At 38.8% G+C, this 20,085-nt stretch overlaps 1 protein-coding gene across 1 annotated transcript in view; it reads left to right on the top strand.

Annotated features, from left to right (window-relative positions):
- Positions 1 to 14,694, top strand: part of LOC127386305 (von Willebrand factor D and EGF domain-containing protein-like) — a 172,491-nt gene extending 157,797 nt beyond the window's left edge. The window contains exons 26-29 of the mRNA XM_051623141.1: positions 5,884 to 5,979; positions 7,114 to 7,209; positions 13,743 to 13,840; positions 14,518 to 14,694. Coding sequence (XP_051479101.1) covers positions 5,884 to 5,979; positions 7,114 to 7,209; positions 13,743 to 13,840; positions 14,518 to 14,694 — 467 coding nt within the window. The remainder of the gene's footprint in view (positions 1 to 5,883; positions 5,980 to 7,113; positions 7,210 to 13,742; positions 13,841 to 14,517) is intronic.
- The last annotated feature ends 5,391 nt before the right edge of the window (positions 14,695 to 20,085 follow it).

Below are 20,085 nucleotides of genomic sequence, written 5' to 3' on the forward strand. Positions count from 1 at the left end.
TAAAGGGGAGAAGGACATTTTTTACCTTGACTAGTTACTGCTAGTGTCAGGATAGTAGAATCCAAACAGTGGTGCTTTTTGTTAGAAACATCGTTTTTTGGGCAAAATATATTCATTTAATTTTTTTATTATTTTTTTTTTCCCAAAGGATTAAAGATGATTCAGCAAGATCAAATCTTTAATTTGGAGCATCCAACCAATTGTTTCCTTACTGCAGTCAGGATAATGTTTCATTCTAGCAGTGCTGCTGGGATGCATAATGCACCCAGAGAGATGGGGAACCTTCTTTCCAGTCAATCAATTGAACTGTGTTATTTTGGGAAACTGCTGACCTGACCTTCCAGTTCTTGACCTGTGAAAAAAAATCAGCAACATCCCTACATTTTAAGGCTGCAGTCTCCTGATTGTGCCATTCCTGGCACAGAGCTTCTCCTTGGCTTTTGTGTTTCAACAATAGGTGATGTATATCACCTATAAACTTCGGTAAAGGACTAGAACTGCCAGTTTTAACACAAACCCCACTGCTTTCACATCTACTGGCTTCATTTTTGTTCTCAGCTTGAATTCTGTCATCTGTAGTTTCCTGACAAGACCAGTCGGTGTTATTTTTAAGTCTGTCCCGCACTCTGTGTCCTTACTATGTCACATCTCGCCAGCTACAGCTCTTTGTTTTAGAGGATGTCACACCAAATCAAGATAACCCCTAAGCAGAGAGGAGAAAACGAACATCAAAACAACATGTACACATCATACAAAAGCGAAAACTGCAACTGATCAAGCTTCCTGCTCCTCAAAAGACCAGTATGTCAAAATATGCACTAGACCCACAAAGAAGTTAGTCCAAAACCAAGCCCAGGCAGAAATAAAAGCAGTGCCTGTGGATCACATATAAATGACAGCACAGGGATGGTGACCTAAAGGATATGTTGAGTGTGTCTCTATCAGTGGGTGTTCTTTTGGCTGCATTTCTGTGTTCTTTGTCAGTGAGCTATAGCTTCATGCATTACCTTAGCTGGCCCACACAGATGTTACAGCTTGAGGCTGTTTTCTCTGCTCCATCCAAAAGCAGAACACATCCAGAAGCAGGTCAAATTTCTAAGCTTCTAGAGGGCATATAAAAAAACCCCAAACAAACCCCGCCCAAAAAAAGACAATAAAAAACCCCATCATCTTGAAAACTGTATTTCCTAACCAGCACTGCACCATGATGCACTGTCTCCTCAGCAGCAGCATGGCTTGGGATACAAGATGACAGAAAAATTCTGATTGTCAGGAAAGGATGGATGGCATGGATGTTCAGCTGCAGCAAGGTATATTCCTGAAATACGGCAGAGGATCCCTTTCTGCCAAGATTTTAAGACCCTGATTAAATAATGCCTCTATTTTGACTTTATGAGGATGGTGATGAAGACTGTCCCACTTCAACAAAATTACAAGCTTTTCCCTACTTTAATAATAACTACTTCTAGCAAGAAAAGATGCAATGGTGAACTTGCACCAAAAGGTGGCTAAAGTTCAATTTGAAAATTGACTGATTTTGTGTCTGTTTGTTAGAACAAGAGATTACACTCAGAACATGTAGTCCAGCAAAGCATGCTCTGTGCTTAACTTTGCCAGTGGCCTCTTTTGACTTTGTAAAGCAGGGATATTTTGCTTAATATTGTGTATGTTTTAGGGAACTGTTACTGTAAACCAATGGCAAGAAGGGCAGACAAAGGAAAACATTGGCATTGTAGGTGTCTGTTGCTGATGCTACTTACACCAGGAGGACTTACTTGACATTACAGACAACAATTGAGGTGCTGGGGCTTTTTTATAGAACTTTAGTAATCTCTGGAAATATTTATTTTGCAGGAAAATTCTTCCTTTTTGCTGACAAAGAAGGAGGTCTGACTACCTTAAAGATGTCAGGGCTGACCGGCTGAACTAAGGAGTTCCAAGGACATTGATAAAAAGAGTTGCAAGAAGCACTTCACTAGGTCAAGTCAGCCTAGAGGGGATAAGCTATGAAAAGGGTCACAGCAAATTTTAAGTGATTGTAAGGTCAAAATGCATTAAAGCCATCAAAAAGAAATACCTGCTGCACAAGAGAGAAAACTTAGCAACTTGCAAATGCCTTTCAGTGCACGGAAGAACTAAATACATTTTGTTATGTTCTGTGCAACACCTACATTTTATCTTAACACCTGCAGCTGCTTGTTACCTTATCAAAATCACTCCTCACCAGACATATAGCATGTAATCATGCTTTTTCTTTGACCTGCATTACCACCCTCAGCATAGGTTTACCTTATCTGATTAACCAGTTTTGGAAAACATAAGATCATGGAAGTCCTTTCTAGTTTAAACGGTGGCCTTATAGAATTGTGGAGCATTACAGAATTGAATAACTCTATTCTAAATGAAATTCTGTGCTTTGTGTCTTTCTGAAGAGCACAGAAATGTCAATGGTGAGAGTAAGGGGAATGGGATTAATGATACTTAATGACTGCAGCAATCTTGCACCCAGGACATGTTGATAGTACAGGACTCTCCCTGCCCCCAGCAATATATCCTACCAAACTAAGGGAAGACAGGAATGTGTTTACATCCATGTCACTAGACCTAGTCCCCAAGGGCCATGGAAAACCTACCGAGCTACTGTTGTCTTTGGGTCAACATGCCAGGTATTTTTCAAGGGGAGGGGAAAAAAAGGAATGTGTCTTTTCAAAGTCGCCAGTGCCTGGGAGGATTACAATAATTCGATTTGCTCTCCTAGTGCTTGATAATTTATTTAGTTTTCCTGTGAGAGGCTGTAACATTTTTGTTTGCTATTTTGAAATTGGAGCTCCTCCACTGAGGCCAAGGAGTGGGACTAGAAAGGATCTGAACTAGTTATCATCAACAAATGGTAAAGTCTGTCTGATGAGTATTGAAATGGGATTGTACTTAAGGAAGTTAAAGAAAGGGAGAACAAGGTGGAGATGCGAGACAGGAAAAGGCAAGAGATAACACTGCATTCATTTACATAAAGGTGCTCATCAATTCCTTAGCAAGAAGAGAAAGTATCTGCCCTGGAGAGCAGGCAGGCAGAAATGTCTTTCCGGTACAGAACAGGTTTGGTACTTCCCCTAGTTCATTTGGAATTCAGCTCCCCAGGATTTATCACCGAAGTGAGAGACACCATAAGCAATAAACAACGTGGAAATTGTTTATTGTTTATAAACAAGGAAGTCCATACTGTATTTTCATAGTTACTGGTGCATTTGAAAGGCAGCTGGACAAAGAGAGAATGAGATCCCAAACTGAAAGTCAGTTTGCAACTGATGTGTTTTACTCAGACCAAGATGAGATCTCACCTATTTTGCTAAATTACAATGTAAATTGAGCCAGAACAAGTTCAGTTATACACAACCTGAGAACTAAAAGTGAATGAAAAGGTTTGCCTGCCTGTAATTGAAGGAGGAGTCTATTGTTTTTCAATTTAAAAAAATCTGCCATCAGTACAAAACCACCAGGAATATATTAAAAAACAAGTGTTTTTATAAGGTTAAGAACAAAAAAAAATATAAGGGAAAACAAAACAAAACAAACAAAAAACAACACATAAAAAAACCCCAACAAAACAAACCAACCAAACAAAAAAGTACCCATCTGAACAAGTACTTCTGTACTTCTTGGTACCTTTTCTTGGCTTTACTTTTTAAGGGGTGGAGGGAGGACATTGTCCAAGTTTCATAAGATCTCAAACTCAAATCTCTAGATTCCAACTGTATGACTTTGGGACAGCAGGTTAGCACTGGGGACACCACGGGCTGTGAATATCACAAAGCATATGGCCATTTGAAATCTAGATCCAAATTTTATAATTTGGGGTAATCTTTTCTAAATTCTGAATATCTGAGCTGTTTTACAATTGAAATGGGAAGTCAAATACTACACAATGTAAGATTGTGAGTCAAAAGTTTGTTATTGGAGGAGTGAGATCAAAAGGGGGAGAAAAAGGAAGAGGGAAAATAAAATATTAAATTATTTCAGAGTTAAGGTTGCCATAATACTTTGAATTCATCTAGGTTTTAAGTAGTGGTTGCAGTACTTTTTGATAGCTCAGCAAGAAAACTGTAGATCCCTGATAGTCTCAGTAAGCAGAGGCCACGATTACAGCATGGATCAGGAGAGATGGAGAAAGAAGGAAGGATGACAGTTTAAGGGCTTGGATCCAAGCAGCCCTTATAAGCATGGATAAGTCTGACCTGCCTGAGGGCAGGTCACTGTGCAGAGGGTTCCAGGAGCCTTGGCACAGAGCAAAATGCAAATGTAGCAGCCAACCAAGAGCAGAAACACAGTGCTAAACACTGCCAGGGCAGCAGCATCTGCACTGAAGGAACAGACTAGGACACAAAAGGTCATAAACACAGTGTCTCAGTGTATCACAGGAATAATTAGGGACTCTGAATCAACCTATCTAAAAACACCTGATCATATTCAAGATCATATCTCCCACCAAATGACAGTTGCTATATTTTTGTGTGTTATTTTTTAATAATTGTTCCTATTTTGAGGCTCTTTGCAAGATTCCACCTTCTACAGTAAAGGTCTGACGGGTTGTGGCACTTTCAGAGCACTGTATGTAGTGATGGCTTGAAAACCTGAATTTCTTGTACAGCATTGGTATTCAAGTTATGTTCTTACTGCTGATGTGCCCAAAGATGTCACAACTTTAAGGCTACTAGGGGCACCAGAATGCTGCATTTTAGCTTGCCAGACCCTTGCTGCCTGCTCCCTGCTGAGGAGGAGCTGGGTGCTCAGCAGCCACCCAGCTCCAGAAAAACAGGAAGGACTGATGTTGATTCCCTCCATTGGTAATGAGCCACTGAGAAATCCTATTGTGCCTACAGAGCTTTAAACATGGTGGAAGCCATTCAACACAAACACGGTCTCACATCTTCACTGTCAGATGCCTCCTGCCTTGACTCATATTCCAGTCCAACCACTTGCCATGTAACACAGCTTTGCTGTCCTCCACCCAGCTATCAAATACAAATGCCTTCCTACATGCAAAAGGCAAATCATTCCCACTCCCATCATACCAGCACTACCATCTTTCTAAACTATGTTGCCTTGATGGGTCCTTCCTACACTTATCACAACAGGCAAGGAGAAACAGGAGATGAGGACTTTGAATTTCTACCTGTGGCATCTACTTGTATCAGAACAGGTTGTGATTGCAGATGTTTATCTTGCCAGAACAGTGAGATTTTACTGTTGGATGTTATAAACAAAGTTGATAAATACAGAGCTTAATCTGAGATACAAAAATCAGCAATTAGATTTCTAATGAAATCAAGAAAAAAAATCATCTGGTTTCTTATTTATAGGAAATAATAAAGTAAAAAGCTAGGTACTTCAACAAATAATGGTGTGAAAAACGTGATGGAGGAATAAATCCATTTAGTCTTTAAACTTGGTTGAATGCAAAATAATTCCCAAAATTCTGTGAGACCTATCTATCCTCCTAAAGTCTTTTCTTATCCAAATAAATATTTGAGAACATGTTTTCCAATCAGGAAGTGAAAGCTGTGACCAAGTTTTCGGGCTGTCCACAGTCACCAACAGAAAACTTTGATTTTCTGAGAATTATTGCAATTAATGCCTCTCTAGTTTTTCTGGTGAGGCAGCTCTTACTGGAGCTTCCCTGAAAGAGCTTCCACGTTAAGTACAGCATTTTCCAGAAGGATTTGTGGGAGTCATCGAACATCTGTGTTTCAGATTCTCAAACCCAAATTACTTCTCCGGTTTTTAATTAGAAGTGATTGAACCTTCTGAAAAGAAGTCAGTAAGTCTCTAGGGTAGTCTTCCCTCATTTCCCAACTACCATGTTGTTCCTTTGCTGTGTATCTGCAGGTGTCTGTGATCCCACGTGCATGAACGGAGGGAAATGTGTGCGCCCGAATGTCTGCGACTGCCCGTCTGGTTGGAGGGGGAAGCACTGTAACAAACGTAAGCACCTCGACTGCCCACCAGACAGATCATTGCAACTTAGGCCAGTCAGCATCAGCTGTAATCTTCTTTTAATATCATAAAACAAGGTAGTGAATAGAACCTGTTTTGCTACTTCAGCAGTTCGCGGGAAAACAGTTTTAAGTGCAGCTGATATAAAATGCTACAAACATTTGAGGCTTGCAAAGGAAAAAAGCTGTGTAGGGGAGCCCTGGTTCTGCTTCACGCAGCTGTCTGTTGTGCATCTTGTTATGGAAATTCATTTTGATAGTATTGCATTTGAAGCATTGATTTTATGTTTTAACTGCTTCACACATTTTGTTACATTTTACAGAGAAATGCCATATATTTCAAAATACAGAACTATTTAAAGCCTGCTATAAAGCCTTCCAGACTGATGTACTCTCAAGGTCACCAGATACATTCTGGTGCATAATTTGGAGGATGATGTGTCCTTACTCTGTAACTCTACCAGATCTGACTACAGTTACATTTAAATGTAATTAAAAAAACCTCTCACCCTAAAATATTTTCAAGGAATATTTCTCCTTACGTGGCTAGTCATTACCATGTTGTTGACAGAGAAACTGAGTAAGTTTATAATCAAGATGACCTACTATATGTAGGATTTTTTACCCTTTGTGTCCTGATAGTGAATATGATTTCAGAACCGTTTTTTTGAAATTATAACATAAACAATTTGTTCAGAATTTCTGAAAGAAGTCTGTGTCTCTCACACATATACACCCAAACATGCATTCATGCTTTCAGAATCTCTGAAGAAAGAATAAATGCAATAAACATCTCAAACTTGACTGTGAGAATCTATTTATGTATAACATGGAACACATGCTATGCATGTAACACATATGAATATAACATATGGAGAGCATTCTCAGTTGATGATGAGGTGAGCATTGGAAATAGCAAAGGCACCAGCAGACAGTCATCAAAGATCATTTTCTCAAGAAGAAAATATCAGAGAATCCTGAACACCGACACTCTGTTAAATGTGACAAATTCACTTCTTTGGAAATGAACCATATGGGATAAAACCTAGCAGGTCACTTTAGCTCTTGAACACCCAGATATATCATGTACCTCTTCTCTCTTGTTTCATGTCAATCTGTGCAGCTGTTTGCCTACAGAAATGTCTGAATGGTGGAGAATGTATAGGCCCAAACATCTGCGAGTGCTCTGGAGGATGGGTGGGAATGCTCTGCCAGACCCGTAAGTGCTGCTTTAATTACTACAGATTTGTAACCACACACATTGTACCAGAGATTGTTACATATTAAATTTTCTACTATGTGCATATTGTGCTGGGTTTACAGTTGGACTTGATGATCTTAAGTCTTTTCCAACCTAAATGATTCTATGATTCTATTACATGTAAAAGTCAACCATAACACAATTAGCACCTAAATTCTGCCTCTTATTTACCAGAAATGTCCTATGCTGCCAGTAAAACTATGACTTTCAAAGACATTTCTGGACTGAACATAAGTCTCAGCAGCATGAGAAAGAGACCTGACTCATCATTACTTATGGACACTGACTCAACCTGTCAGACAAAATTAGTAGTCTTCAAATTCAATCATTTGAAATACAAGGTAAAACAAGAGGGGTTGGAGATGGAAGGCAATGGAGAAGCCTGTTCTGGGTACCTAGATGGCATTAAGCACAGAGAGCAATTCTGTGTATAGACTAACCTAACAGCCTGACCTTGTAAGAGCAAAATGTGTTTGATCACTGTGATGGCTGAAAGTATTTGTATGTGGAGGGACTGGAAGACCTGGAATAGGAAGAGCTCTGTTATTGCCAGTTACATGAAGGGTCTCTTCAGTTTGTGTATGTTATTAGCTTTACAGTAAAAGGGCATGAGGAAAATATCAAGGCATTATCCCTTTTAAAGGGCAAGCTTTCTTTCCTCTCACACTCCCAGAGCATAATTACTTATGGAAATCTTTTGTCAGTTAAATCCCAGTGGCTGTGTAATTGTTACTTCGTGCCAGCTGTCTTCTAGTTTGAACACGGGGATGTTTAAAGTTGTTTATTAGTTGATGACATATTCTTGACTCAGTTTATTAAATAAATAAACAAATTGCTCTTGTTCCTATGAAAGGCAAGTAAGGCCTTTATCTATCATTAACAATTTCTGCTGTCCTATGCAGGCACACAAACCCAGGCAGCATTCCACATACTTATCTAACCTTTGAAACTTTGCTCCAAATCCATTCACTTGCTAGTCACTCTGGTTTTACTGTTTCTTCCCATGTTTTCACTGTAGTGGGCAATTAAATCAGCTTTTTATCCAAAAGGAGCTGGCTGAAACTCCCAGGTCCCACAGCAAAGACAAATAATCACCAAATGGTTGGAATTTCTGGGTTTTGAAGTAGAAAGGGAGAAGACTATTGTCAGAGAGCAGATGGCAAGGTCTGATAATGTTGCTCCAGAGTATTCACGGTGAGGCAGGAAGGAAGCAGGGGAACAAGAAAGTCTTCACCCTCACAGATGTTAGGTCTAGTTTTGCATAGAAATGTAACCCCAGAAAGAAAGCCTGATTCTGTGTTTTAATGGGAGTCTAGTCACCCAATCCAGATCTCAATGAAAAAAATGTATTTATCTGTCTAAACATAAAAAAACCTTCTGGGTGTCTCCCTTGCTTGAAGTGCTCACCTTCATCTCAGCTCTGGCACTGAGGAGCAGGCTGCCAGCAACAGCAGAGAGGACTGTAACCAGTCTCTGGTTACTTGTTTTTTTCTCTCTCATTACTTTGGCAAAACATTCACATGGTAAGATAAGAAAGGAGTAGCAACATATTATTAATCTATTTAAATAGTATTTTATAGTCCATATCAACTTATTCTATCATGTATTATATTAAAACATTACATAATATATATTATGTTGTATGAAAATCTATTCATTTATATTAACTATTAATTATTATTTTGTCATATTAATAATCTCAATCATTTCCAATTAATGACGGAAAAATTTAATCTCGCTCTACAAGTAACAATTCAAACAACTTTCCCCAGCAACCTCTGTACCTTCTCCATTACCCAGAAGCAATAAGGGCTGAATTGTTCCTCTGGGGCTTTTTCAAGGGGAGGAGGAGTTTAGATAACCCCAACTTCATTCTTTGTTTTCAGCCTATTAATTCATGCAGCTGCCTTTGTGGGGATGGCAGTGATGGAAATGCAGATACAGGTTTTCTCTTCATGCTGAACTTCATTTTTTCTTCATTAACTTCCTAAGACAGATCCAGTAGGTTGACTGAATCAAAGGGTCTAAGGAGACTTCCACTACTATTTTCTGGACACTTAGAAGGACAAAAATTCTTTCAGTTCTCTGTACTGAGGTGACTTGCTAGAGTAGGCCATTAAGCCACCAAAAGAGACAATGAACAAATAACTGAAAATTCATCTTGGACTTTTGATTTATCTTTAGTAAGAAGTCATAGATCACCTTCACTCAGGGCATTTACTAACTCGTAAAGGCCTAAGCCTATGTGGACAGTCTAAGATGTTCAGAGGCAGCAGTAAAGCTGCTTTTCTAAAGCTTCTCTTCAGTCTTCTATAAAACCAGAAAAACATAACATTCTCTACTCTTAGGTCCCTAAGAATTAAACATTTACAAGTAAAATACTGATGCCTCTTTCACTGGAAAAAAAAAAGGGCATAGATCTCTATCACAAGTGATAGGCCAAAATGCTTCAACCTTTCAGTGGACAATGCCACTGCCAGTAACTTAGAGCAGTTTTTCAGTTCTGTTGCAATGAGGATTGGCAATGCCTAAGTCAGAATAATTTTATGTCTATTTGAAAAATGTCTCAGAGAGCAACACCAACTATTCCTGTTGTCAGGAATAGTTGCCACAAGTTAAGGGCTTATTTCTAACTTGGAACAGATCTGCTCTGTTTTGGAGATGCAATCAAACAAGCAAAAACTTTTGCCTCTTTTGCAATGATGTGCAATGACATTGCATGTCCATGTAATGCAGTGAATTAAGAATTTCTTGATGCTACTATCAGTCAAACTCACAATGACTTTCCAGAGACATCTGTACAGGCTGTTTTTCTTCCAATTTCACCAGTCTGGCTACAACTAAACTGCAGAAGTTTGCAAGACTAAAAGTAGAGATTATTAGGAGACACTGGTAACTAATAAAACACAATAATCCTTTTCTATAAGACTGTAAATAAAGAGGTCAGCTAGGGAATAGTTTTCTTCCCCACTCATCTGTAACTGAACAGAATAGCTTCTGAAAGAGAATCAATAAAATAGGTCATTTGTCCCAACAAATAAGGTGTACAGTGGAATACACAAATTATCCTCGATAAATACCTATGACCTTGATGGTCCTAGTTTAAGGAATAATGGTCACGTTTCAGACTGTATTGCAAATGCAGGGAAATTACCTTTCAGAAGGACAGGTTAAAAAATGTCATTTGAAATATTCAGCATGGCTCAACTATAGAAACCAGCAGCTTTACAGTTTAGGAACTTTCCATTAGAAGCCTTTTTTGTCTGACTCTGCTTTTAGCTTTCATGACAACGGCACAAATACTCCAAAAATTCCCTCTCTGAAAACACAGAAAGAGTATCCCAGGGCCACCATGTTTTCATTGATGATTTCCTTCCCATTCCATATTAGATATCCAATCTAAAGCTCCATGCCTGTGGCTTCCCCAGCAACTTGCAGTGAGAACCCAGACCTCTCTTTTTCTTGAGCAGTGAAGACCTGGTAGTACAATCTGATTACCCTGACATATCTAGCTAAGACACAACCCCGTAAAGTCAGAAGGCTTCTGGCCAGGGATATAAGTCTGTAGTTTAAGGCTCTGAATGCAGGATCAAGGTATAATTCCAATAATTAATTACAAAGTACAAGAAGGTTATAGTTGTGAAGGATCTTCATCATTAAAATTCATGCTGCTATCTTCTGTTCTAATATTATTGAACCCGTACTGGCTCCTCATTGCCCTTCAGAATATCTTCTCTTTATTTGCATGTTATAAGTGTCAAGCTTATAGCCTTATAATTTCCTCAACATTCCTCCTCATTCTCTCTCTCTGCCTTGAACAACGTCTCAGACAGGCTTTCTTCAAACTTTCCTAAGTAACCCTTTCAAACCTTAAAAAAAAGAAAAGTCTGGGGGGAAAAAAAATGTAGCTCGCATGCAAATTATAGCTCTGTTCTTTTAGCACCCAGGTATAAATCTCGTCCTGTAATGGGCATTTATTGATTATGATTTTAATCTAAGCTTAGCTTATTAAATGACTTTCTTTGCTGAATCTGTGCAGGATAATGCATACGTAGCCTGTGTCATTTTTAGTGTTTAGTGGCTTAGCATCCCTTGTAAATACATTTATGAAATATTCATTTGAACTTCAGCTATGTTATTATCCTCTGTGATTTCAATTCCAATTTCCTTCCAAAATGTTTTTAGCTTTTCTCCTAACTGTTGCCTTGTTTTTGTGAGCACTATAGCAGGAAGCAGTGGGTGGAGAGGGAGAGACAGGTAGGTAGCAAAGGATAAAAAAGGAGGAAAGCTTTTTTTACTTTTTTTTTCTTTGTTTATATAAACTGAGAATCAAAGAAACCACAGATGGGAAAAAAAAAAAAAAAAAAGCCTGGTACCTTATCTATTGCTTGTTCTTCTGCCCATGCATACCAGTATAGCCTGAGCTGCTGTAGGGATCTCCACAAGCATCCACCTCTTTTTGCCATACCTGTTCTTATTTTAACCACTACCAAGCTGAAAGGAGAACCAACCAGCCCAAGTTCAAATCGAACAAAAAATAGGAGTATCATTCACAGATGTCTGTAATAGCAATTTCATACAGAGTTCTCTCTCTTCCACCTTACTGGGCACTGGAACAAAACTGGTGTGGGCACAAGGAGCCCCATCTGCTGACAGTGCACTCCCAATTGGAAACGTTTTTGCTCCATTGAATGAAGCTCTCAGATTTTTCCAGATGTAAATCTGAGTTCTTTCAAAGTTCATGGAGGAGGTGAAGTAACAGTCAGAAGATGATGAGCAAACTGTTCTAACCTGAGCGTGACTGCATCCCTCCTCTGCCCCATCCACACCCAGAGTCCAAACCTGGGCCTTCTCCTCTCAGAAGAAGGAAAATTTCAAGGTCTGCAGTTCCCCATTCTTAGTCTTAAGGAGCATTTTGCAACAGACCCTAACAAAACCAAGTTTGCTTTAGAAGAACTTTTTTAAACAAAGCAGTACTTTTACCTATTCAAAATATCAGGAATTTATCAACGAGCTCTTACACTAGAAAGGCAAGTCACTAGCTCCGAGTCACTGGAGTCCTACAGCAGATAACCACCCAACACAGCTGGTTTTGGGAAAAGGAGCACCTGAAGGTCACCAGCACATCCAGGTCTCTTGTTCTGGCCATGGTACGGGTCAGGAGTTTTGACACAGCATGAACTCTCACTGCCTGCCTGTACTCATAAGAGGGGCTGTTTGCCAGGCTGTTTACAGCCTCCCACAGTGAGTCTGGCCTAACACAAAGAAATCACTTTCGTGTCAAAATCAGAACCTAAGTCGAAAAAATTAAAATTCTAGAATTTATTCCTTCGTCCCCTCAATTTGTTGAAATTGATTTTCTGTGAAAAAATCCTCATAGGGATAAATTACACTCTTTCAAATCCGATGGACTATTTTGCTCCATGATGAAGGAGCAAAATTTTCAGATCTGTCTAATTGGTGCTCATCTTGCAGCTTCTGCTGTGCTTCTGCCACAGAAGAAAATATGAGAACTCACTTGTGGATACACATCTGACCAGTTTTCAAGGCATTTATCTTGACTGGCTGTAACTAGGATACGATATCCTGGCAATATTTACAGAAAGTTTAACTCTTGAGATCTAATTAAAATACTATGACATGTGTGTTCCTCTTGAGTTGGTGCCCTCTGAATTGGCTGTTCTCTTTTCTCTAAGCCAAAGGAGTGTCATAACAATATAAACTGCTAATCAGGCTGAAAAACTGGCTGAAATCTGACTGATTCAATTGATTATCTTTTTTTTTTTTTTCCTTAAAAACAAACAAACAAACAAACAATGGTCATTCTTACATTAGCATAATATCTTTCAACAGATGGGCCTCTAAAAATACTGGTAGTCTAGATAAGATGAAGTATTTCTGCTCCCTTTTACTTGGAATAATTAGCTCTTCACTGATACTGTGGGACCATGAAATTACATGTTCTTATGCTCTGGCCTCCAGATGTGGTAAACATTCAGTTCACCAAATTCCCCTTTTTATTTATTGTGATAGCATCACCTTTGTGAGTACATATTTAACATATCTTTTAATCTCAAGTAAAGAATAGATTTTTTAATAACTAAAATTTCAATTGGAACAAAAGAAAATTGTGTCACAAATCTGACCCAGCCAGCAATGTCCAGAATGTATCCTGGCTTTCAAAATTAGGTCTTGCTCTGATTGATTTCCAACTGAGCCAAGGCAATTACTTTGGTGCAGTTTTATCTTTCCCCATCACTGGGGAGAAAAGGAAAAAAAAAAGAAAATGATAAACATAACAGAGACACAGGCATGAAAAAGCCTATGGCAAACCATCTTCAATATTTTTTTCTATTGTCCTTTCCTCTATCATATGAAACTACAGAACCATAATATATCTTGTCACAACATTTTCCAAAGCATCAAAATATTCCCTAATTACAAGACTGAGAATAAGTGCATTTCTAAACAACTTTATCTTTCATGTGTAGCACTTGGTGAGCAAAAATGTCTGTTTGGAAGCAGATGCATAAGACCAAATGTCTGTGCTTGCAAAAGTGGCTATACTGGTTCAGCATGTGAGAAGAAGGTAAGGTTCAAAACCACTGATGAAAATAAACAAATGTAACTGAAATAGTTTGCAGGAAAATGGATTCCAGTCTCGTTAACCTTATGAAGGATGTAAATGAGGTTATAAAATAGTTTGAAGGATGTTTACTGACTGCTTGGCTGCCAAACTAACCCTGTATCCAAGTTCTATACAAAATTCTCCCTTAAGGACCAGTTTAATACTTCAATAGGAAACCCACAAAAGCTGTGTCTATTTTGGTAGATAGGATCATCCTTAACACAGTGTTCCAGTCCAAAACCACTAATCATGTCTATAACAAATCATGGAGAAAAACACCTGCTGCAGTTCAGGAACTTTTCTGAATTGCAGGGGCAACCAGTTCCTCCCCACCAGACACCCCTCTGCTTGCTCTTCACCCCCCTGCCTGCCTTCCTAGCTTTGCCCCTTGTTCACAACATGAAGTCACAGGCCTTGCACCCAGGGGTCTGTGAGCAGCAACTTCTCTGATTCATTCCTTCACTCCAGTTCCCAATGACCACAGACAGCCTGCTTCATCTGCTGAGCTTGACCTCAAAATCTACTTATATGTCACTACAGACCTATCCAAAAGTAGCAAAATACCAAATAAATTCTCCTGGTCAGAGAGGGATCCCCCTTGAATCTCCAAGTAACTTTGTTAGGGGCTCTTTTCCAAGGTGAACTCTCCTAGAATGTGTCAACACTTGTTACCAAATGGGTGCTCATGCGTGGGCTCAGACAGAGCTGATGGGTCTAAATCTTCTGTGTCCTCCCTTGAAGATGAACAGGAGCTAAAACATGCAGCACCTCTCCTGTATCTTCTCCCTGCAACAGCTGTTCTTGTTGCCTTTTGAAGAAGCAATAGTTGCTTCCTTCCTGGCATTGAACAAAGACAACTGAGGTCCAGCCCATGCAGATTTTTTTTTTTTTTGCATGAATTTGGGAAGCATTGAGTTGGGCAAACACTAGGCTCACCCCTCAAAAAAAACCAAACCAACAAACAAAAACCAAGAAAAAAACCAAACAAACAACCCCACAACCAACAAACAAAAAAAAACCCACAAAAAAACCCCCCAACAAACCAAAACCAATACACCATGTCCAGCTACCAGCATGGTTTGCAGGGTTACAGTACATCTGACAGCTGGGCCTGGTCTGAACATCACATCAGTGTACATCTTCGAATCCACTTTACCCCCACATTACCACTAAGACCTTTTATCCCATCTTGCCTGTGGTGCCTAAACACTGTATGTGTCAACTTGAATTTGCCCTTCTATTTTGAGTGCTGCTTTACTTCAGATCCTGCACCCCTTGTTTTTCAGAGAGTCTTCTCCTTTCCAGAGCCACAAGTGCCCGAAATATTTTACTTCTTTGTCACTTCTAAGGGCCACATTTTTAAACCACAGTCATTTCCTATAACTTAAAGACTGTTACACTCAGATATCCTGACAGGCTCCATCTCCAGCTTTCAAAAAAGCAGGTTGTCCTGTCATTTCTCTGGACTGAAAGGCTGGGGGCAAAAATCAACATATTTTAATGTCAATTATATAATACATTAAGGGAAAGCATGAAAATCTATTCAGATAGTCACTTTATTCTGTTAATGATAATTAGATTTTAATATCAGAATTAAAGTTCTGAATGGATTTTCTTAACAAGCACATTCTCATCCTAAATTACAACTCCTATATCAATACTGAAACGCAGCTGATGTAGATAAGATGAGTTAAGTTGTAATTTTCTGTATATAAAAAGCCTATTTAACAAGCTGGCTGTAGCCTAGGAAAATATGGTGCACATTTTCTCAAATAATTAACAGAAGTTGCTCAAATGGAAGCAGGAATAGGCCAAGATAAACTGAAATTATTGTCTGCAGGTGTTTATATCTAGCAGACTTTATCTTGGTAGGTCAAGAGTTGCCTTTTTTTGATACAGCAGACCAAGATCACCAGGACTGCTTTAGAGCATTAATCTAGTTGTGAAAGTGTGAAGCATGATATTTGTCATATCACAATGAAGTGGGACTTTGTTGCACTTAACAGAAAATATTAAATCAAAAAAAACAAGCTTCCTTATTCACATGAATAAACTATTACACAGTAAATCAGTTCGGAAAGAAAGTAGAAAAAGACTTTGCATATTACATATGTCCAAAATGGCAAGACATCAGTGATACAAGCAAATAAATGGGTCTCCCTAGCAATGATTGATCTCACATTTTTTAAGCTTGTTTGAAGCACCCTTCAGCTTCATGGCTTATTCTGCATATATACTGACTGGCTGCACTGATATGAATGTGCCTTGCTTTGATGTAAAGAAAGAAACGTTCTGAAGAAAGAGAATTAACAGGTTTCCTTCAATCCATGAGCCTTGCTGAAAGCCAGAATCGAAGTTAGTAATAAAAATTATGGATTTCAATTAGCATCTTTTATTGTAAACAAAGAAATTAATATCCATATTACTGTAGAAAAGTTGGGATGATAGGCCTTCCAAGAGATGATTTATCAGGCTGGATTAGGTACAGGAAAAGTTTCATCAACTTCTTCTCCAAACCTATCACTTGTGGAATTATCACAGTTTATCTAAGTAATTTGTTTGAGTATTTAACTACATTATTAGAGCAGTTTCGTTTTTCCTAACTGAACATACACCCAATCTGTTGCAAGTAAAACCAATACTTCTTGCTGTGACCCTGGTGGGGTCTTTTAATAACAGTAAGTATGTGTTTGAAGAAAACTAGAGTCTCCCCTGCCTGATTTTCTCCTGGTTTCCTAAGCAAAACCAACCAACCAACACTCAAACCTTGTTTTCTTTTCCTCTTGTCTAAAATCTCTCTAGTTTTTCCATACCCTTCCTGCTGTGCTGTAGCTGAGTGTCAGCACCAGCTAGTGCTGAGAAACTGCCTCCCCATGTGGCTCCTGAGTCTTTGGTTAATGCATTTACAGCAAGAGGTTTACATTTTTCTGCAACAGCACTTGCAACCTGCTCAGTCTTTTCCTCAGCACTGAGACCTTATCACTTATTTGCCATTTGGTATTTGTGCAGCTGACTCTTCCTGTGTAAGGACCATCTTTATTTCCTTTACTACATTTTTTTCTTATGGCTTTCAAGCTGTTTCACCCATTTATAAAAATATTTTTCACTCTAAGCCTGCTTGTACTGCCTCCAAGTGTGACATTATTCAAAAATGTGACATCTCACTGCCCAAGACATTAATGCAAGTAGTGGGCAGTGGAAAAATCAGGGACTGTGGGCACCCATGTTGACAACAGACTACTGATAAAATTATTCTTTGATAATTTTTTCTCACTCCTTAGTTATTTCATTGGAATCACGCTCATTGGCATGGCTGGCTGAGTCATGTCAGAAATCACCCTAAATTGAAAGTGAAAAATGTGTCTGCTCCTGTTGGCTGCCTACCTTAGTATGCTTGGGAGGCTTATAAGTTGATTATTTCATAATTTGTGTTAGTTTTTTACCAGGTACTTAGTCTGAATATTTGGCTGTCATTTCCTTGCTTTTCCTTTTTAATTTTTTTTCCACTCATTTGAAGACATGTACCATGTTCATTTGAACTATTTATATCCTTTGGGAGTTCTCAAAGCAAATCACTGCTGGTTTGGAAAATGCATGGTTAAATAGGCTGGGGTAATCCCTAAGAGGCCCTGTTGACCTGGATAAGCTGCTTCATGTAAAGCTCACCTTATAAACTGAGACTTTATATGGTGAGTTAATGCACGGTAGATGACATCCCATAAATTCAAATCCCAGTTTATTGTCTGAGAATTTAACCATGTAAATGGACCTTAAATCTGACTTTTCTGAACCTAATGCTCAGTTCCTTCCTTACGCTCTGTTGCATTCCTGTTTCTTTCTTAATTCTGGTGATGTGAAACCTTTTGTCACATTTTAACCTTTATGTGAAGACTGAAGAAAAGGCAATGAGCATGTTAGCCTTGCCTGTGTCATCTGCAGTCTTCTCTCCTTCTTAGATTTATCACTGTGTTTTGCTATGGGAGTTAAAACTCTTGCTTCCCTCTGTTTCTGTTATGAATCTTCAAATAATGGGAACAATACGGCAAAAAACCTCCTGAATTAAATTGGAGTGGAACATCCTCTTCCCCTCCTGACAAGGGATGCTCCAGGTGACTGCACCTGCAGCTAACCAAATTGCACCAAACTCACTTTTCTAGGGAAAAAGATGCAAGGCATTGCCACTTATCCAGATTAGGAGACTGATTACCTGCTTTGAACTTCATTTCTGGTCTTCAATATAGTTTCACAAAATTAGAATACAGAAAATTCAGAATATAGACTGAAAACATTAAGGAGTCAGATACAGGGAGCTGTGAAAAAAAGGTCTTACTGCAGAATTCCTTTTTTTTTTTTTCTTTTCTTTCATTCTTTCCACTAACTACATAGTGTTTGGAGTCTGGTCTTGCCAGTGCATTTGGAAAAGCTGGACAGCCCATATTCATTTAATCAAGTTATTCCCCTTGCTCTGCTGCAATCTTTGGTATAGTTCCCCTTTGTGCAGTTAAGATTCCTCGAGGAACAATATACATCTTCCCAATTATTCATCATCGATGCCCTATTTCTCACACTTCTATTACCAAGCAATTTGCAATTCATTTTCTGACATTTTTGGTTTATTTTATTTTGGACTTCTACTAAACAAAGCCTGCCAACAGCATTCCTCAGAAGGCTAATGAACTTGCTAGAATAGCAATCACTCTCTTAGAAACCTTTTGCATGTTTTTAATTTGCATTGACTCTTCGAGAGATCCAGATAATTTAGCGAGTTTCATGGCAGACATGAAGACAAATGCTCCTGCTGACTTTTACATTCAAATCAGCCATTAGAGCACATTTGTTCAGGGCTGGAAGGGGTGACCCAAACAAACCAGACTAGACAGATCTCTTTTCCAGTGGAACCACAGTTAAAAACCCTGGCACCAGTCCCAAAAGAGACAATCGCCACATCATTTGTACAATAGGGAGTTCTTCAGAAAGTTGAAATTCACATTGTTATCTGCTGTGCTAGCTGATACCATCATGTTTTCCTTGTTGTGTTGGGTTTTTTTCCCTTTCTAAATGGATTAACGTGATAGCATTAATTAAGCCAACAGAATTAATTTAAGCCAAACAATGTTATCTAGTTAGATATAAATGGTACATAATATTACACTACAAGCTATCATGATGGTGTATTTTTCCAATAACAGTTTAAATATTAATGTGCTAAACTCGCCTGTCTGATGAATATTTATTCTAATGCATTAAGGTACTGGGAAGTGTAGCCTGGTACAGAAAATAATAAAGACAAGGCAAACCTTATAGCAGGTATTTTTAAAGCTGGAATTAACCTTATAGCAGGTATTTTTAAAGCTGGAATTTACCAGTAAATCGAAGAGCAAGAGGCCATTCATTCCCTATGAATGAACCCAGAGACTGCCTTCCAAAGATTAAACATCCTATTGATTTCAGTACAGCCTGAAAATACAAGACATATATAATAAACAGTTTCTCATATTAGGCAACCCTTTGCTGCAGTTAGTGACCTTGACATCACCATTACTTAGTCCGTTTATACATTAAGAGACATTAAACCACAAATCCTGGTGCTCAAGTTACACAGGCTGCATTCCACATCTGTGAATATACAAGCTAGTAATTTGTGGGCTTTTAGGAAAAGATGGAAGAAATATGAGATAAAGCAAGGAAAGTCAAATATAAGCAGTATTGAGCTACACACGCATGCCAGTCTGACTATTTGCTTGCTTCTTACAAAGGAATGTAAGAGTAGTTAATGCTCTTTAAGCAAGAAAAATCACTGTGACTTCCTCATTGTATCCCTAAATACCTCCGACACATAATGTATCCAGGTTGTTTTCCCTGTAGTTAGTCTAAACCTGGAAGCACTCAAGAACTTGGTCTTCTAGGCGTGCACAGATAATCCCTGGAGAGATGTGCCCCGCCATGGGAACCCACCAGCTTGGATCCCTGTTGACCTGGAGGTCTCCATGTGTGCTCCATCCTCTTGATGGCAAAAGCCTGCCACTGGTTCTTACAGGATTTAAAGAACGGTGGTAGAGCACAGTAGGAGCACTTGAACACGCAGTCTCAGAGAATCTTATGAAGAAAATAAACTTAAAGAAGTGTTCATTCTGGACTTCTGCTGTTTCCCTGCAATAAAAAGATTCATCCTGCATCTTGGTTTCTACCAAAGGAAAGCAGTACAG

This window comes from Apus apus, chromosome 6 (assembly GCF_020740795.1).
Source record: "Apus apus isolate bApuApu2 chromosome 6, bApuApu2.pri.cur, whole genome shotgun sequence".
Classification (NCBI taxonomy): domain Eukaryota; kingdom Metazoa; phylum Chordata; class Aves; order Apodiformes; family Apodidae; genus Apus; species Apus apus.